General features: G+C 46.5%; 1 protein-coding gene across 1 annotated transcript in view; it reads left to right on the forward strand.

The window, feature by feature from the left end:
- The window catches only part of LOC124612595 (basic salivary proline-rich protein 2-like), a 123,217-nt gene that overhangs the window by 18,514 nt on the left and 85,547 nt on the right, over positions 1–19,156 (forward strand). The window contains exon 2 of the mRNA XM_047140878.1: positions 12,181–12,624. Within this exon, the coding sequence (XP_046996834.1) occupies positions 12,181–12,624 (444 nt within the window). The remainder of the gene's footprint in view (positions 1–12,180; positions 12,625–19,156) is intronic.

Genomic DNA, 19,156 nt, shown 5'->3' on the forward strand with positions numbered 1-19,156 from the left:
GAGAGTGTAGCAGATATGATATGCGAGTTGGGATGGAAGTCATTAAAACAAAGACGTTTTTCATTGCGGCGAGATCTATTTACGAAATTTCAATCACCAACTTTCCCTTCTGAATGCGAAAATATTTTGTTGAGACCAATCTACATAGGTAGGAATGATCATCAAAATAAAATAAGAGAAATCAGAGCTCCAACAGAAAGGTTTAGGTGTTCGTTTTTCCCATGCGCTGTTCGGGAGTGGAATGGTAGAGAGATAGTATGATTGTGGTTGGATTAACCCTCTGCCAAGCACTTAAATGTGAATTGCAGAGTAATCATGTAGATGTAGATGTACGTGACCATGTGGTGTACTACGAGTTGCTTTCATGAGGTGTAACTTCCCTGTTGGTATTTATTGTCAACAACAGACATCTTGCAGATATAGTCCCAGAAAAACATCCAGGAAGACTGTGTGAAGTGGTGCTATTCCACAGTAACAGTCACCAGCATTCTGCTAGACTGGCAACAAACACTATAGAACAACTGGGTTGAGAAGTCATTTTGCACCCACCTTTTTCATTTGATCTTGCACCCTCAGATTTCATCTTCTCTGCTCTCTGTTCAATGATCTTGACATACTTCCTTTGGGGTGAAAATACACTTTGAACATGGCTCTTTGCTACAAAATCACATGATTTCTACAGTTGTGGATTCAGAAAGTTATCCCAACAGACTGAAGTGAACAGCGAAACAAATTATATTATTTATGATGATTTAAGTCTCCAGTATGTATAGTCTGAGTTTTTTAACTTGTAGGAAACACTACAGTGTTATGCATCAGCCTAAGATGTTCGATTGGCCATGAAAGGGTTAATCTGGAAATAAGCAGTAAAAGGCTAAGCCTGGAATAACATTTGTTGTGTTCTGTCCCTCTGCCAATCAGATAAATTGTCATAAACCTGCAGGCCAACTGCGTGAGGAGTTGTGGTGGACAGATTTAATGCAAATGTCATAGAGGGGATGGGGTGGCAGAGGGTGTAACATAGGAGGTACAGGTACAGGTACAGAGCTAGGCATGGGAAAGGGCAGTGTAGGGGTGCTAGTACTGAGGGAAGGATTGTGAAACTTAAGTTAAGGGGAACTCCAAAATTTTCAAATTAGGGAAGCTGGTATGGGAGTAGAGGGGGTGAGAGGAGTATGAGATGGGTCTCAAGAATGCAGTACACAAGTTGTGAAGCCACCAACAAGTCAGCCACCTTGTACTCAGTAGCATGTTGTCACCGGGTAGTCAATAACACTCTTGGCAGGTGAGGGATTGAGAGTAACTGTGGCACCCAGATGGGTCAGGCTATTTCACACATCAGTCAGGTGGCAAAATTCATTACTACTTATCATAGTGTGCCTATTTGTAATGTTTGCTTAACGTTACAATGACAAATTTCTAAATGTCAATTTAGTACTTAAAAATTTGTCTTTTTTCTCTTTGACCACATTTCCCTCACAATCTACTACAGTACACATTTTCATTGCTACTGCACATTTATAACCAATCTTTCGTAGTTACAATAACACCGCCAATTTTCAGTATGAATTATGTATGACATAATTAACATCCAGTGTTAGGTTATATTATAGAACTTTGAAAAACTGTTTCACAAAAATTATTTAGCACACCACCAATGGAATATTAATGTCAAAGAAAAAGATGAAAAATAAAGTACCACATAATAAAATATTAAAGTCATAACTTTAATGTGTAATTAAGCTACTGAAGGAAGCAAATATCTCACCTGCTAACAGTTCCTCCATCCTCAACTTCTGCGGCATCTGCAAAAATATTAAGAAGCTGAATAACTTTACATCAACAGAATTTGAGTGTAAATCAAACATCTTGATATGTGGCAGTGGTTGTCTTCTCACTGCACATGCTCATTTTAATGTCAAGAAGTTGCTACACTAAAATAGTGATGGAGATTAGGAATCAGGTGCTGTGGCAAGTACATACATGAGAAATTTTATAAAAGTGAGATTGATGAATACTGCATAATGATCCAAGTGAAGAACCACAAAATATTTTAATTTTAATTGTCTGAATTCATTACAGCTGCCATATACAGCCACTGTCACAGAGAAGGACAAAGGTGCCCACAAAAAGCAAGGCAACATTGGTGTGTGGAGGCTGGTGTAAGGACACTGCCAGTCACCGAAATAATGGTACAGCTTAGTTTGCTGGAATGAACACCCCTCATGAAAGGGGAAAGGAATAACAGACCATTATAAAATTACAGACTGTCACAGTTAGGAGATAGAGAAATTATGTCATGTACAATTCTGATAGTGTCTACATTGGATTTCAAGTTACTGAGAACCAGCAGATCCCAAAGTGTTGAGCCACAGCAGTTCACGTGGCACACGTTGCAAATGACATGCCATGTAGTGTAGCAGAGTTGTGGCAGCTTACAACTATGTGACTCACTTTCTTTTGTATTAGTAGTGTGATGTTGATTGGAAGCCATAAAGGCCACATGAATACCCAGAATCCTGATCGAAACACTTTGAACTATCTGCAAGTATTGTAATGACTGCATACCTAAAAAAATGGAGGACACTGGCCTCAACAATACATTATGATTTTATGAGCTTTGTCTATTTAGGGGTGTACTAACCTGTTCCAGAGTGTTGTTGTGTTAGAGTAATTCTTCATCAAAGTTCATATTTTGGATTCCAACATGCTAATAGCTGCCCCAGAGGTAAGGAAGTTTAATGTGTTGAGGGTATGCCCACAGATACTTAACATGCGTGGCCAGCACATAAGTTTTCATTTCAATTGAGTCACACTACCCCATTAGGGAGCTTCTTACAGATGCAAGCAGTTTGTTCAAGGCACATTGTTGGTTAGGGTTTGGATAGTTATTTTCTATGTGAATTATGTATTTTGTGTTGATTAGCACATGCTCAGTTAGCCCCCAAACTACACTGAATAGCTCTTGTTGTTCACACTGCTACAGCAGACTGCAATGTGATTGAAATATAGCACTGTAGGCATCCAAATCGCTATTGATGGCATTCTCCTGTAAAAATGCATCAGTGGCAACTGGCATCAGTGTATCAGCCTCACTGATTTGTACCTGCACACACAGAACAAGTGAGACTTGTGTGTTTCATAGTGAATGACTAGGTGGAAGCCACTTCATACTGTGGACAGTGTTAAGGTGATATGCAGAAAAGTATATCTAATTTACAAAGATGATAGTGTAGGTGTCTTGAAGTGTACTATGTGACATTGGTAGCAATGATATACGGCATTATTAATCACAAATACTGTAACAGCCTAGCACATATTCATAGTAACACTGCAGAGAGCAACAATGACTGCATGAAGAACCAGCATAAAGGTGTGGGAGTTTAAACAATTGGAAAATTTTATATCCAGCAACTAAAGGAACTATATGCCAATTTGGATACACAGCTTAAACAACATTCCTTGACACGCATAAGGCAAGTCCTACATCACTTGGAGGGGAAAGGAAATTTCAAAACTGAAGTCTTTAAAGTAATCTGTAAGAGCACAGTTTGACAGAACTACAGGCAATGCATCATTATCCCATTTTGGTATATTCGATCATTTAATTGGGAAGCTGTTAGAGCAGTTGCTGTGGACAATTTTGAAGGCAACTTTGTATTTTGGCCATGCATATATCTGTGGTCATGGCTAACAGGGATGGAAGCTGATATTATGACAGCAGCAACATAATGTGACTAATGTGAACACATCCAATAGAGAGGAAACTGCAAATAAGAACTTTTTGTCCAGTAGTGACTTGAGCAGGAGCATAATTGGACTGGGGCAGCCCAACAACTAGGGCCCCAATGGCAGTCAAAACAAAGGAAATACAAGAAATTAAAATGGAAACAAAAAGTGGAAAAATAGGTAAAAACATCTGACTAAACACGTCCACAAATGTCCATAGCTCATTGAGGAGTTACAGCAATGGTCTGGAATTAGTCATCAAAGTGAACTAAATGGATTTTGGTCCACTCAGCTTGTGTCAGTTGCTAACAGGATGCGGCTTAACTTCCAGCACTGCAGTACCTCATGAGAAACAAGTACTTTTATTCACTCTGTGAAGGCAGTACAGAATTCTCTGACCAGTTATTTGTACAGAAGTTGGTGGCAGTGACTGCACTGAAGTCATTCCATGTGGTACTGTGTTACAATCATTACTGTATGCCTCCTACCAGATTTAAACACATGATAATGAATTTAATAATGGTTACCGAGAGCCAAGGATGCTTGCACAAGGTATACCAGAGTGGAGAACTGCATCAAACCCCATTCGGACTGACAATAACAATAACAACAACAAGAACAACTGCAGTCCATAAACTGCGTGAGTATGAGCCTAATACCAAGTGGTGCTTACTTTACAAACTGATTTTCTGCTACATCAGTCCCATACTGACTTCCCTCCTACCTCCCTCCCACCCACCCTACCTCCCTCCTTTCGCACTGCAGTTCTGCAAGTATGAAGTGTCTGAGATGAGTGGCAGTATAGTTACTTCCCACTCACCAAATCTATCACTCTCACTGAAGGGTGCAGTGGTGTAAGACAGATTGTGATTTTTGGGGGGGGGGGGGGGTGTTGGTATGTTTAAGGGGGACTAAACAGCTAAGGTCATCAGTCCCCCATTCCAAAAAACAGGCGAGACTGAAATGCACGAAGCAGGTAAAACCCCAAGGGGAAGGAGACTCCCCCCCAGGCCCTAAAAGAACACAAATGCGGTAACGAACACTACAGACATGAAGACACCAGACAAAAAGAAACAGAACAAAAGAAGATGACCGGAGACTGGTTGACTGACCATGACAACAAAAAAGGGAAAGAGTCAACCAACCGACTACACACTAAAATCTGCAACCAAACATAAGAGACTCGAGGACAAGAGACACACAAAGGGAAAGGAGCAGGACTTCCCTAAATGGAACCACAAAAAGGACTACCACGGATAAAATGTAAAACATTGTCAGCCATAGAGGCATCGTCACATAAAATCAAAGGTAAAGTGCCCGAGAGATTAAAAGACTGCCGGAGGGTGCGCAGTCGGGGACACTCCAATAATATGTGGGCGACCATCAGACGGGACCCACACCAACACAGGGGGGGATCCTCCTGACGCAAAAGATGGCCGTGCATCAGGTATGTATGGCCGATGCGGAGCCGACACAGGATAACAGAGTCCCTGCGAGAAGACCGCAAGGAGGAGTGCCACACATTGGTCGTCTCCTTGACAGCCCGCAGTTTATTCGGGGATGTCAGGCCACGCCACTCAGCAGCCCACACCTTACGGCGCAACACCAACTGCTGATCTCGATCTGGGAGGCCGATCTCCAAAGCTGGGTCGTCGATCGCCCCTTTGGCCAGCCTGTCGACACGTTCGTTCCCCGGGATGCCAAAGTGACCTGGCGTCCAAACAAAGACCACCGAATGACCAGAGCGGGTAATGGCGGAAACAGACTCCCGAATAGAGGATACCACAGGAGAAGAGTGATAGCAGCAGTCGATGGCCTGGAGGCTGCTCAGGGAGTCACTGCAGATGACGATGGGCGTACCTGAGCAGGAACGCATATGCTCAAGAGCGCGCAATATGGCCACCAGCTCTGCAGTAAAAATACTGCAGCCAGCCGGCAAGGAGCGCTGCTCAACATGGGCAGCGTGAGCAAAAGCGTAGGCAGTGCGACCATCAACCAGGGAACCATCAGTGTAGACGGGCTCACAGTCCGAAAATGAGGCGAGGAGCGCAAGAAAACGGCGACGGAGGGCCACAGGCAGAACCGAGTCCTTGGGTCCCTGTGCCAAGTCCAGACGGACAGACGGCCGGGACAAACACCAGGGAAGTGTAGGTGCACGGACCCGAAAGGGAGGCAGAAGAGGGAATGACCCCAGTTCCGACAGCAGGGACTGGACACGGACAGCTACGGAAAGCCCAGACCTAGGTCGCCGTTCGGGCAGATGGAGGACCATGGCAGGGAAAAGCAGGCGACGATTGGGATGGCCAGGCGAGCAATGCACGTAGACAGCATAGTCGGCGAGCAGTCGATGGCGGCGAATCCGCAGTGGAGGAACCCTGGCCTCCACCAGTAGACTATCCACGGGGCTCGTACGGAAAGCGCCAGTTGCAAGCCGAACCCCACAGTGGTGTATGGGGTCTAACAACGTCAACACTGAGGGTGATGCAGACCCATAGGCCAGGCTCCAATAATCAAGCCGGGACTGCACAAGGGCTCTGTACAACCGCAGCAGCGTGCAGCGATCTGCACCCCAAGACATGTGGCTAAGGCAGCGGAGGGCGTTGAGGTGTCGCCAGCATTTTTGCTTCAGCTGAGTAACATGAGGAACCCATGTGAGCCGGGCATCAAACACGAGTCCCAAGAAGCGGCAAGTGTCCACCACTTCAAGCAGGTGGCCGTTGAGGTAAAGTTCAGGATGAGGGTGGACCGTCCGACGCCTGCAGAAGTGCGTAACTCGAGTCTTGGCAGCAGAGAACTGAAAACCACGAGTCAGAGCCAATGATGCTGCCTTGCAAACGGCGACTTGCAGCCTGCGTTCGGTGACTCCCGTAGTCGTGGAGCTAAATGAGATGCAGAAGTCGTCGGCATACAGAGAAGGAGACACCGACGACCCCACTGCTGCAGCCAGACCATTAATGGCCACTAAAAATAAGGAGACACTCAACACCGAGCCCTGCGGGACTCCATTTTCCTGTATATAAGATGAACCAGAGGTGGCACCGACTTGCACCCGGAAAGAGCGGCGCAATAAAAAGCTTTGAAGAAAAGCCGGGAGCCGACCACGAAGACCCCACTCATGCAACGTGGCGAGAATGTGATGCCTCCATGTTGTGTCATACACCTTCCACAGATCGAAAAATACAGCAACGAGATGCTGACGTCGGGCAAAGGCCGTACAAATAGCAGATTCCAGCCGCACCAAATTGTCCGTGGCAGACCGGCCCCGACGGAAGCCACCCTGGGATGGAGCGAGGAGACCGCGCGACTCAAGGACCCAACACAAACGCCGCCCCACCATACATTCGAGCAATTTGCACAAAACGTTGGTGAGGGTAATGGGACGATAGCTGTCCACCGCCAGTGGGTCCGCACCGGGCTTCAAGATGGGGACAATAAGACCCTCTTGCCATTGCGACGGGAACACGCCCTCGCTCCAGATGCGGTTAAAGATGGTGAGGATGTGTCTCTGGCAGTCCCTGGAGAGATGCTTCAGCATCTGTGCGTGGATGCAGTCCGGTCCTGGTGCTGTATCAGGGCAATCGGCGACGGCAGCGAGGAATTCCCTCTCGCTGAAAGGAGCATTGTATTTTTCAGAACGACGTGTGTGGAACGATAACGGCGTCTGCTCGGCACGCTCCTTGAGAGAGCGAAAGGCGGGGGGATAAGTTGCAGTCGCAGAGCTCTTAGCGAAGTGCGCAGCAAGGTGTTCAGCAATGGCGGCAGCGTCCGCGCAGACAGCGCCGTCCAAAGAGATCCCAGGGACACCCGTAGGGGTCTGGTGTCAATAAATCCGCCGTATCCGGGACCACACGAGTGAGGGGGAGACACGGGAGCCCAAGGAGGAGACATACCACTCCCAGCACTCCTGCTTACGCCGTGTAATAAGACGACGGGCAAAGGCACGGAGCCTCTTAAAGGCGATGAGGGTCTCGAGAGACGGGTGCCGCCTATGACGCTGGAGAGCCCGCCGACGGTCGCGAATAGCCTCAGCAATCTCCAGCAACCACCAGGGTACAGCCTTCCTCCGAGGGAGGCCAGAAGAGCGGGTGATGGCAGCCTTGGCGGCCGAAATCATTGACGTGGTTAAGACGCGGACCACCTCATCAATGTCACCCTGTGGGGGAGACTCAATGATTGCAGCGGAAGTAAAAGCCGCCCAGTCAGCCCTATGGAGAGCCCAGCGGGGCAGGCGCCCAGAAGAATGACACTGGGGCAGTGACAAATAGATGGGAAAATGGTCACTACGCGACAGGTCAGGGTGCACCCTCCAGTGGAGGGATGGGACAAGTCCGGGGCTGCAAAGAGAGAGATCGATGGCCGAGAACGAGCCATGGGCCACACTGGAATGCGTGGGAGCACCGGTGTTCAAGAGGCTAAGGTCGAGCTGAGCCAACAAATGCTCCATGGCTCGACCGCGGTCATCAGAGACAGTCCCACCCCATAGAGGGTTGTGGGCATTGAAATCGCCCAGAAGCAGCAATGGTGGCGGGAGTTGAGCCAGCAGCGCAGCCAAGACATGTCGGGGGAGCTCCCCATCTGGAGGAATGTAAACAGAGCAAACAGTAATAGCCGGCGAGAGCTCAACCCTGGCAGCAACTGCCTCCAAAGGCGTCTGAAGGGGTACTGACGAGCTACAGACAGAGTGGTGAACAAAGAGGCAAACGCCACCTGACGCTCGTTGACAGGCAGCACGGTTCTTATAGTATCCCCGATAACCACGAAGGGCGGGGGTCCGCATTGCAGGAAACCAAGTTTCCTGCAGAGCAATGCAGAGAACAGGGGAAACACTCAGAAGCATCCGGAGCTCAGGCAGGTGGCGGAAATAACCGCCGCAGTCCCATTGGAGAATGGAAGCAGGAAGGGACTGGGAGGGCGTGAATACGACTAAGAGGCAGACAGCGCCTCAGAGCCAACTGCTGCCACTGGGGGAGAGTCAGCTGAGTCCATAGGAGAGGCCCCCAAGGGTTCCGTGAGGGTGAGATCCGCGGCAGAGGCGAGGATCTCCACCTCATCCCCGGAGCCAGGATGCTGAAACTACCGGAACGTCCTTCTTCTTGGACACATGCCGTTCCTTCTTCTCACGTCGGCCCTTAGGGTGAGAGGGCTGGGAGAGCTTCTCTGAAGGAGCGTCGGAGGCTGACGATGACGCAGAAGCCCTACAACCAGCAGGTGGCGGAACCTTCAGCCACTGGCTGACATCCGGCTGGGTAGGAGAAGAAACGGAGGAAGGGAGAGCCCCGAGGGACCCCTTCCGCGAGAGAGGAACCGGCAGAGGCAACGCAGGCGGAGAAGGAGGGGGAGGGATCGAGCCTCCCGGTTGTGGAGCAGATGTCACTCCCAAAGTAAGCGTAGGGGGAGCGACAGAAGAGGGTTTGCCCCCAACTGCTAAAGGGGCAACAGAGGAAGGCTTGCCCCCAAACACGAGGGGGCAGACAGAGATACACGGCCCAGAGGGCCCACTGAAGGCGGCACAGATGAGGCGACAACCGTCGCTCGCATGGGCGACGATAACGTGGCTGCAGCATAAGATGTTCGAATGGAAGCAGGATACAACCTTTCATATTTCAGTTTTGCCTCTCGATAAGTAAGCCGGTCCAGAGTCTCAAATTCCATGATCTTTCGCTCCTTATGAAGAACGGGGCAATCCGGCGAGCATGGAGAGTGGTGCTCCCCACAGTTGACACATACAGGCGGAGGCGCACATGGAGAATCGGGATGAGAGGGCTGTCCGCAATCTCGACATGTAGCGCTGGATGGGCAACAGGAGGACATATGCCCAAACTTCCAGCACTGGAAGCACCGCATCGGGGGAGGGACGTATGGCTTGACGTCGCAATGGTAAACCATCACCTTGACCTTCTCGGGCAAGACATCACCCTTGAAGGCCAAGATAAAGGCACCGGTGGCCACCCTGTTAGTCTTGGGTCCGCTATGTACACGACGGACAAAATGAACACCACGTCGTTCCAAGTTGGCTCTCAGCTCGTCATCGGATTGTAACAAGAGGTCACGATGGTAAATAATCCCCTGGACCATATTTAAGCTACTGTGGGGAGTGACGGTAACAGGGACGTCCCCCAGCTTATCACACAAGAGCAAAGCTCGTGACTGGGCTGGGGAGGACGTCTTGAGGAGGATGGACCCATTCCTCATTTTAGACAACCCCGCCACTTCCCCAAACGTATCCTCCAGGTGTTCCACAAAAAACAGAGGCTTCGTCATAAGAAAGGAGTTACCATCAGTCCTGCTGCAGACAAGGTATTGCGGTACGTAAGGCTCCCGCTTGGCACTAGATCGGCGTCCCTCCCATGGCGCAGCCAACGAGGGGAACAACTGAGGGTCATATTGCACAGCATCAAAGTCTACTCTACCTTGCTTAGAGACGCTGGTGGCCGTGCGACCACCAGTTTGGTGTGATTTATTGCGCTTCATTGCGCCACATCCGCCCAGATGCCACCTACTCCGAACGAGGGCTCTCCCCAAGGGCGCCACCCAGCCAAACCAACGGGTACCTGGCCGATATCCCGTTGCCCGGAGTCCCCGTGCCCCAGAGCGGATGGGCACATACTCCTTGGCATGCATGGGGAGGAAACAGCTCTGGCATCTGTAGTGCAATCCCTGCGTGGTCAGGGGGCTACCACCAAGAGGGTACATGACGACCCCACCACAACGGACTGGCTACCGTGCTGGATTTTAGGTGTTGAAAGGGTCCACAGTTGTTGTGGGCGTGAAGAAGAAGAGTGCGCTCAAGCCAAGAAGGAGACAACCCAGAAGACGTTGGGCGTAGTCCTTCCCCCCCCCCCCCCCACCCCCCACACGACAATAGGGAACATGCAAGATGGTGGAGCATGATGGACCAATAGAAAAACACCACATAAGGTGTCCTTCCCCAAATGGCACGTACTAACTACAGAAATTTGGAGAAAAAAAAAAAACAAAAAAAAAAAAACAAAACAAAGAGGTCAAACCCAAGAGGGGACCATCACAGAAGGCCGAAACGTTTGAGACTCCTTTTAGTCGCCTCTTACAACAGGCAGGAATACCGCGGGCCTATTCTTACCCCCGAACCCGCAGGGGGAGATTGTGATTTAGTAAGCAAATTGAGTGCACGGTCTTGCTATTGTTAGGTAGCACTGATTAGGACAAGTGACCGACAGTCGAGATCAGATGGCCTCTAACAAAGCTGTGTTTAGTCAGGCTGTGGAGGATGCATGGGGAAATTACATGATGCAGTGTCCACAGTTGCATTTTTCCTCAATTACATGAAGGAAGAACAATCTCTGGACAAAGGTCATTGCTGTAGCTCAGGATTCAGACAAGAAATAAACACGTTTTGTCCAACAGAAATTAAATGGCATATTGTTTCTTATTCTACATACAGCATGAGGAAACACATGTACTCCATCAAATAAATGCAGCATACAGACCAATTTCTATATATATAAACACCATTTAGAAACTACAAATTATCCTACTGCCCTGTTTTCTTATTTGGTCATGAGAGACTTTCCAATTTCTAATTTGCCTGTGCGTGTGTGTGTGTGTGTGTGTGTGTGTGTGTGTGTGTGTGTGTGTGTGTGTGTGTGTGTGTGTGTGTGTGTGGTGTGAGAGAGAGAGAGAGAGAGAGAGAGAGAGAGAGAGAGAGAGAGAGAAGATATATTTTGCACATTTTTGGCCGAGTCCGATGGGTGGCAATAGAGTGGGAGAGAGATGAATTTGACATAACAAAAAATAGCCCTAAAAAGGGGCACTCTTGATTTATTCATTTCACGTATGTAGGCAGAGAGCAAGTAAAGAGAATGTAATACTCAAAATATTAAATTAAAATAAATTTATTTCAGGTACAAGGATAATGCCAACTAGAACTAGCTCAAATTTCCTTCTCTCATCTTTGATATTTTTCCGTCACCAAGAGATTTTGTGCTGGCTCTCACTGACAGAACACTGCACAGCAGAACAAGGAAAGAAAGTAAAATGTTCTCAGTCCATAACATTTTATCCAGAATGCCCCATTATTTCTGACTTCTGTCATGCACCCTGGCACTGAATCTGTGAGGCATTGGACCCATTTGTCAGAAGAGGCAACCCCACCGAGGCTTCAAAAAAAGCAGTCCAAAAGAGCATCAGCTATAAATGGTGTGTTTCACACCCAGTTCTCTGTGTGTTCGTGCTACTTACACACACATAATTTCCATTGTGTTCATGTGAGCAGTCTCTCACAGCAAGTCCATTACATTAATGTCTATGTTGGACAGCTGCAGTTGAATGAGCAGACCTATACACAAGTGAATATTCGTCCTGTAGCATGAGATCCCCTCCACAATATAGCATTCACACTAAATGCAGCACCACTTTCTTCAAAATGTGGGCATACGGCCTGCTACTGAGGAAGCATTCCTGCTCCTCTCATAGAAATCCGACGCCCCCAACGGGGAAACCAACGCCCCCAACGGGGAAACCAACGCCCCCAACGGGGAAACCAACGCCCCCAACGGGGAAACCAACGCCCCCAACGGGGAAACCAACGCCCCCAACGGGGAAACCAACGCCCCCAACGGGGAAACCAACGCCCCCAACGGGGAAACCAACGCCCCCAACGGGGAAACCAACGCCCCCAACGGGGAAACCAACGCCCCCAACGGGGAAACCAACGCCCCCAACGGGGAAACCAACGCCCCCAACGGGGAAACCAACGCCCCCAACGGGGAAACCAACGCCCCCAACGGGGAAACCAACGCCCCCAACGGGGAAACCAACGCCCCCAACGGGGAAACCAACGCCCCCAACGGGGAAACCAACGCCCCCAACGGGGAAACCAACGCCCCCAACGGGCTGCTAAACTACTGTTTGGTCTTGGTAAGACAACTTATCTGTGAAAAGTACATTTTTCCACATTGCATTCAGATGGAGCTCTGTGGCTGCCAGCCAGTGTAACACATTTCCTCACTGAGTTCCTGTTTTATAGTGGATCATTGTGCGTGCAGTACAGCTTTCCTTGGCCCTCAGTGAACTGCATCATTGGAACTGGGAAGTTGGTCACTCACTACAACTGCTTCGTATCTAGGGGAGGGATTAGTTGGCTCTTACAGGCAAGCTATGTGTTTTCCTGCTGTGTGCTCATTATCTTGAGCCAGGCATTCTGCTGATAGTGCCTCCTTCAACAAAATTCTTTAAAATTCTGTTTACAGTAGGGGTAGACTTCTGCCATTCCAAAGATTCATCAATCACACAGGTTGATATTTCATCCAAAGTTCCCAATACTCAGGCAATTTCCATTCCCATAGTCACCCTTGGGGTGAATTTGTATAGCTTTAAAAATGCACGTTACTACCCCTTAATATTTGTCATGTCAACATAGGATACATAGAAATTCACGACTCTGCCAGATATGTGACAAGAATGGATGGAAAGCCAAATCATCTGCATACTGCAGACGTTTGCTGAACCCTGCACAGCTTACACTGGGGACAGGCCACATATTTGAACAAAATTTCCTTAAACATTTTTGCCATTTATCAGCATGACAAGAGAGAAATCAGCATTGGAATAATATGCCATTTCTGATGACTAACACCTCTGACAATACCTCAGTTACAGTCATCCACTCACAAGCAGCACCACAGGAATATCACAGTCAAGCAAACATTAATGGTTTGAGTTGGAGCCAGGGCATGGGTAACAACAACCAAAGGTGTATTCATTTATTTCTTATGTCTGTTACTTGTAATTAGGGTCTCAGTGATGTTCTAAGACCTTCCATGACATCTTCCACTGATCTGTGCTGGCTGGGCTGTTTTGAGGGAAGAGACCAAACTGCGAGGTCATCGGTCTCATCGGTTTAGGGAAGGATGGGAAAGGAAGTCGGCCGTGCCCTTTCAAAGGAACCATCTCGGCATTTGCCTGGAGCAATTTAGGGAAATCACGCTGATCTGTGCCCGCAACTATTGCTGCTATGATGGTCTAACACAAGACTGCAACTCACCTCGCCATCATCTTCCTTATCGTCCCCTTCTCCCTGTTCCCTTTGTCGAGCACGATATGCAGTACACTAGGACTCCCATACAAGACAAACATCATGTGATGAAAACCTGAATAGTATTGTAAACCACGTGAAGAAATTTTATCTCTTTTTGCTGTAGAAATGTTTGTGGAAGTGCACTTCACAATGTTGATATTGTGCTGGACTATACACAAGCACTGTAATGGAAAGTGAAGTTATTCTTTGGCACATGTGACAGATGAGATTTGATGGAATATGATCAAATGTTTTGTTGCAACACTTGGCTTACCTAGGCCTGCAACTGGATGATACTGTGAATCATTAGTTTCACTGTTTCTATTCTTTGCCATGAGGTCTGGTTTGTGTTCAAATAGCTATATCAAATTTGGCTCTCATTCTACATCTACACCAGTAAAGGCACATAAGTGAGTACTTAAGATGCCAGCATCCGAGTTCAAATGCATCTGGAAGCTTTTAATTGTTGGCATTCTTTTTTCTGGTAGTTCATAATATATGTAATAGATTATAGTTAATATTCTCTGACAAATAGCTGACCCAGTAATGTTGATAACTAATTTGATAATGCTGCATGCCCATTCATTAGAGCTTTAATGGCTGTATGTAGGTGCACAAGAACATCATTATTTGTTCACACTTTGTCAAAGTACTCTGGGAAATTTTAACCACTGCTTTAAACAATTAAGGATGGTAAGTATTAAGTGTGGTTGCAGTAGTGTGTAACATTTCTTATCATGAACTGTTAAAGGTTTCATGTTTCATTCTGTCTTTTAAGAAGAGCTCTTCAAATGTTGCTTTTGTTGTTGGTTATTTTCTCTATCATAAAACATTATAACTTTCATGACTTTAGCTACAGGTATTTTAATAAATGTATCTGAAACAGAGTGAAGCCCATATGCAACAAGAGCAGCTATTTAATTACTCAGACACACAATTCCATTATTTGCATAAATGTCCAAAAAATCTGTCTCTCTTTCTAGTGAATTTGCAAAAACAATTAAAAAATGGAAATGTGTAGCTTTGAACTCTGCACCTTCAGGTTACCGTGCAATGCTTCTATCATTTCACCATGGAGAATGGATTTGGGAAGAGCAGGTAATTTTGAGGCCTTAACCTTCATTCCAAAACATGCAGAGATATATTTTCAAGCTGCAAAATGAAGAATATGAGTGGCAGTGGAATACAAAAAACTTGTTGGTAAAACTGGTCTTCCATTCTTAGTTGCTTGAATGGTAGACAGTGAGCACTTAGAACCTGAATGCCAATTAATATACTAAGGCTAAGAGAGTGCATATGTCAGTGATTTGAACCTTCTGAGAGTCAGGTCAATAACCTATGCAGTTAAGTAAGCGATCACTAGCATATGGGGCATACACGAATACTGAGTCAGTATCAGACACCTCACATTTACCACACCAATGACACTCATCTCCCCGAGATCAATCCCTGGTCTGGTTTTTACGGCACTATTGCCAAATGGTCTGATCTTTCCTGGCTTTTGTCTAATAAGGCACAATTGTTTGTTTGCTGATAAGTGTACACTGACCCCTACCCCAGCACCTCAATGCCTCGAGCCATCACAATTCTTCAGAAATGAATTTAACAATACCATGGAAGGCACACAGGCACGACAAAAAAAAAAAAAAAAAACTGTAAGAAAGTGAGCTCTCAGTGAACAAGACCTCTGTTATATATAGATAACATACACTCACATACTCACGCAAATGCAACTCTCACACATGTGATCACACTCTCTGGCAGCTGAAGCCAGGCTGCGAGCAGTTGCACATGACGAAACAGGCAATCATGTGGGGGTAAGGAGGAGGCTGGGACAGGGTGTGGGAGGGTAACAGGGTAGGGGTGGGCAACAGTAGACTGCTGGAGATGACCTGCAGGGGACAGGACATAATAAAGTTAAAGGCAATAGCAAAGAGGGTCACACTCAAAACAGTACCCTGAGGCACACCAACTTCCTGGTGAAGGTGTCTGACAAGGCAGTACCAACATTCCTTGAAAAATCAATACTTTAAAAGTACCTGAAGGACATGGGGCATGCGGCCTCAGATGTGCCACATGTAGAGAGATCAAGAATACCCATCCTTCAGAAGGTGTTTTAGGCTTTCTGCAAATTTAAAAACACTGCCAGTGTCTGACATATCCACAGAAAACCATTCGCGACACACATTGACAAAGTGATGAGATGGTCAGCTGCAGGACGGCCTGCTCAAAATCCGCACGGTACAGTGGTCAGTGAATTGCCACACTCTAGTCACTATACCAGACAGGCATGAATTACATGTTTCATCAGTTTGCAAACACAGCTTGTGGGAGAAACGGGGCAGTAACTAGAAGGAAGGTATTTTTCCTTACTGGGCTTGGGTATGGGTATGGGAATGACAGTGTCTCTATGCTGGCATCTGGCAAACGGTGCCCTCTGCCCAGATGCAGTTGTACATAAGAAAGAGCAAGCGCTTGCCCACAAAAGAAAGGTTTAGCAACATCTGAATGCAAACATCGTCCAGCACTGTGTTGGAGGATTGATATGAAGTGAGAGCAAGTTCTCGCCCAATCATACTAAAGGCAGCTTGTAGCACTCGCTAATCTGCCAAAATAAGGGTACTACCCAAGCCTCCTCCACTTGTTTCTGGTGGAGGAAGGCAGAATGATAGTGGGTGGAGCTTGAAATCTCCACAGAATAGCAGCCCAATGGATCTTGGTCCTGCAGGGCCCATACAACAATTGAGGTAGTGGAACTGTTAGAAGAACTAGTTAACTAAATCTAGCTAGATTTTTGCTATCCTGAAGGGTGCAACGACACTGTGCATGCAACTGTTCATAATGAATGCAGTTTGCCATCATAGAATGATGGTTAAAAACATGGAGAACACATCTCTGCATGTGAGTTGAGTCACAACACAGCTCAGTCAATCAAGGCACTGGGACATGGCACAGTAAAGATGAAGTGCGAGAATGGAATATTGTGTGGTGGTAATGATGGCATTTGTAACATATTCTACCTGGCCATCACAACTGGAGAAATTATGTCACTCAAAGGGTGCCAGGGAACAGTAAATCTCCAGTCATCCCTAGAAAGTTGCCATTTCGGTGTGCATAAAGGAAGATGGGTACTCCCACGATAAGGCAAATGAGGTTAAGGTGATTGAGAAGTTCAGCCTAGACGGCACCTCTCTGTCAGGTTCTGGGAGATTTCCAAAGGGAATGGTGTGCATTACAGTCAACGAGCAGCAGAAAGGGGTGAGGGAGTTGGCCAGTAAGCTGGATGTAGAGTGTCCATGACACCAAATGACTGAGGGATGTAAACAGTACATATGCAAAAGTTCAGGAGAGGAAGTAAAATGCAGACAGGAATAGCTTCAAGCTGGGTAGTCAGGTAGAAGGGTTGACTTTGAACGTCCTTTCATATGAGCAGCATGACTCCCCTCTCTCCTCCTACGATATGGAATGCCATCTTTGGAGAGAGGGAGTCAAAGCAGACTGGGAAGAAATACAAAAGCTCAAATCAGTCTTGAGGATGCAATTTTGTTTCCTGCAGGCACAGAACTAGCAGAGGATGCGATTCCAAGAGCAGCCGCAAGTCATCTTTTTGGATTGAAGGCCACCAGTATTCCATTGGAATAATGTCATGATTAGCAAAGAGGAGGAGGGAAGAAATGGAGAGGTGGCACCTCAGCGGCCATTCCTGTGTTACATTCTTGATTGCATTTACATAAACTTATGGCTCCTCTTTTTTGGTTTCTTAAACATTTTATTTTATCTGACACATTCCATGACCTTTAAGATTTGTGCCACATATTGGTCCTAAACAACAAGATGTATGAAAAAGAAACCACTTACTGGATAAAGGACTGTTTGCCATGGTCATGGGAGCTGGCAAGTAAGTCAATGCAAGATCTGAAAGATCACAAGAATGATCATTCGATTCTGTTTAATGTACCAGAGACCTATATTAATATTACTGAAAGCAAATCCCTAACAACAAAAGTAACTAAACAGTTACTTTGAAATCACACTGCACAATTTGTGATGCACGTGCTTAAGTACACTAAGGTAGTTTTATTGAGTTACTAATCAACATTTGTCAAACATAACAAACACTATGACAAGTATACCTCTCAAAGTAGTTCACTTGGTAGTTATTTCACAAGCAGGAAAGTATTTTCAGAAGAGTTTAGGAAGTTTGACAGGCCATGAATGTATGGAGGAGAATGAGTCTGATATCATTCTAGAAAGTTACTTTGAAACGTATTTGCGATTGCGAGTACCTGTCATTTGTGTTTGTGATATTTGCTCAAAAATGGGGAAATCTCAGTTCCCAACTGCAATCAGCAAGCATTTTAGACAACAGTAAGTGGTAAGTGTCGATTTTGAGGAATATTTATTGTCATGTTTAAAGAGTATCAACTATGGTGTAACACATCGCTTTGGTAAAGGCGTACATCTCACAATGTCTATAGTACCGATGAACAATGGTCACCACCACAAAGTGTTTTTTTTTTTATTTTATTTCAAATGGTGGCTTTAAACTTTTATACCCTTTTCCGTTGTCACTAATGTGGTGTCACCGCCAGACACCACACTTGCTAGGTGGTAGCCTTTAAATCAGCCACGGTCTGGTAGTATACGTCGAACCCGCGTGTCGCCACTTTCAGTGATTGCAGACCAAGCGCCACCACATGGCAGGTCTAGAGAGACTTCCTAGCACTCGCCCCAGCTGTACAACCGTCTTTGTAGTGATGGTTCACTGACAAAATACGCTCTCATTTGCCGAGACGATATTTTAGCATAGCCTTCAGCTACTTCATTTGCTACGACCTAGCAAGGCGCCCATATCAGTTACTATTGATATTGTGAATCATGTACCATCAAGACAGACGTTCATCATTAATGGATTAAAGTTAAGTATTCCACCAGCTATGTCCGTTTTTCTAAATTCTAATTTCCTTGTCCTGTTCCAGACCTCACGCCAGCCTGTGCGAGTTAAAACGCATGCATTTTGTCCTCCTCTAGTAACACCCTCCAACCAAAACACACAAAATCTAGTGGAGACTGATGCAGCATATCTGCAGGGTGAGATAACGATAATTAGTTTATTGTTCTTCACAGTTCATTATGATTTCAGTGTTTTATTCTATCATGATGATGATGATACCTGGTTACGGGGCACTCAAGGGCATGGTTATCAGCATCCACAGGAATTCCCAACTTTTACATGGTCCAGCCATGCCACTTTCACAAATGATGATGGCAACACAAACAACCAGTCCATGGGTTTATATCTTGCTGTCTCATTCTTGTTCAGCAATGTGCCTTCCCCCTAGAACTGTCAGCATCATGACAACTGCCATTACA

This window comes from Schistocerca americana, chromosome 4, assembly GCF_021461395.2.
Source record: "Schistocerca americana isolate TAMUIC-IGC-003095 chromosome 4, iqSchAmer2.1, whole genome shotgun sequence".
Taxonomy (NCBI): domain Eukaryota; kingdom Metazoa; phylum Arthropoda; class Insecta; order Orthoptera; family Acrididae; genus Schistocerca; species Schistocerca americana.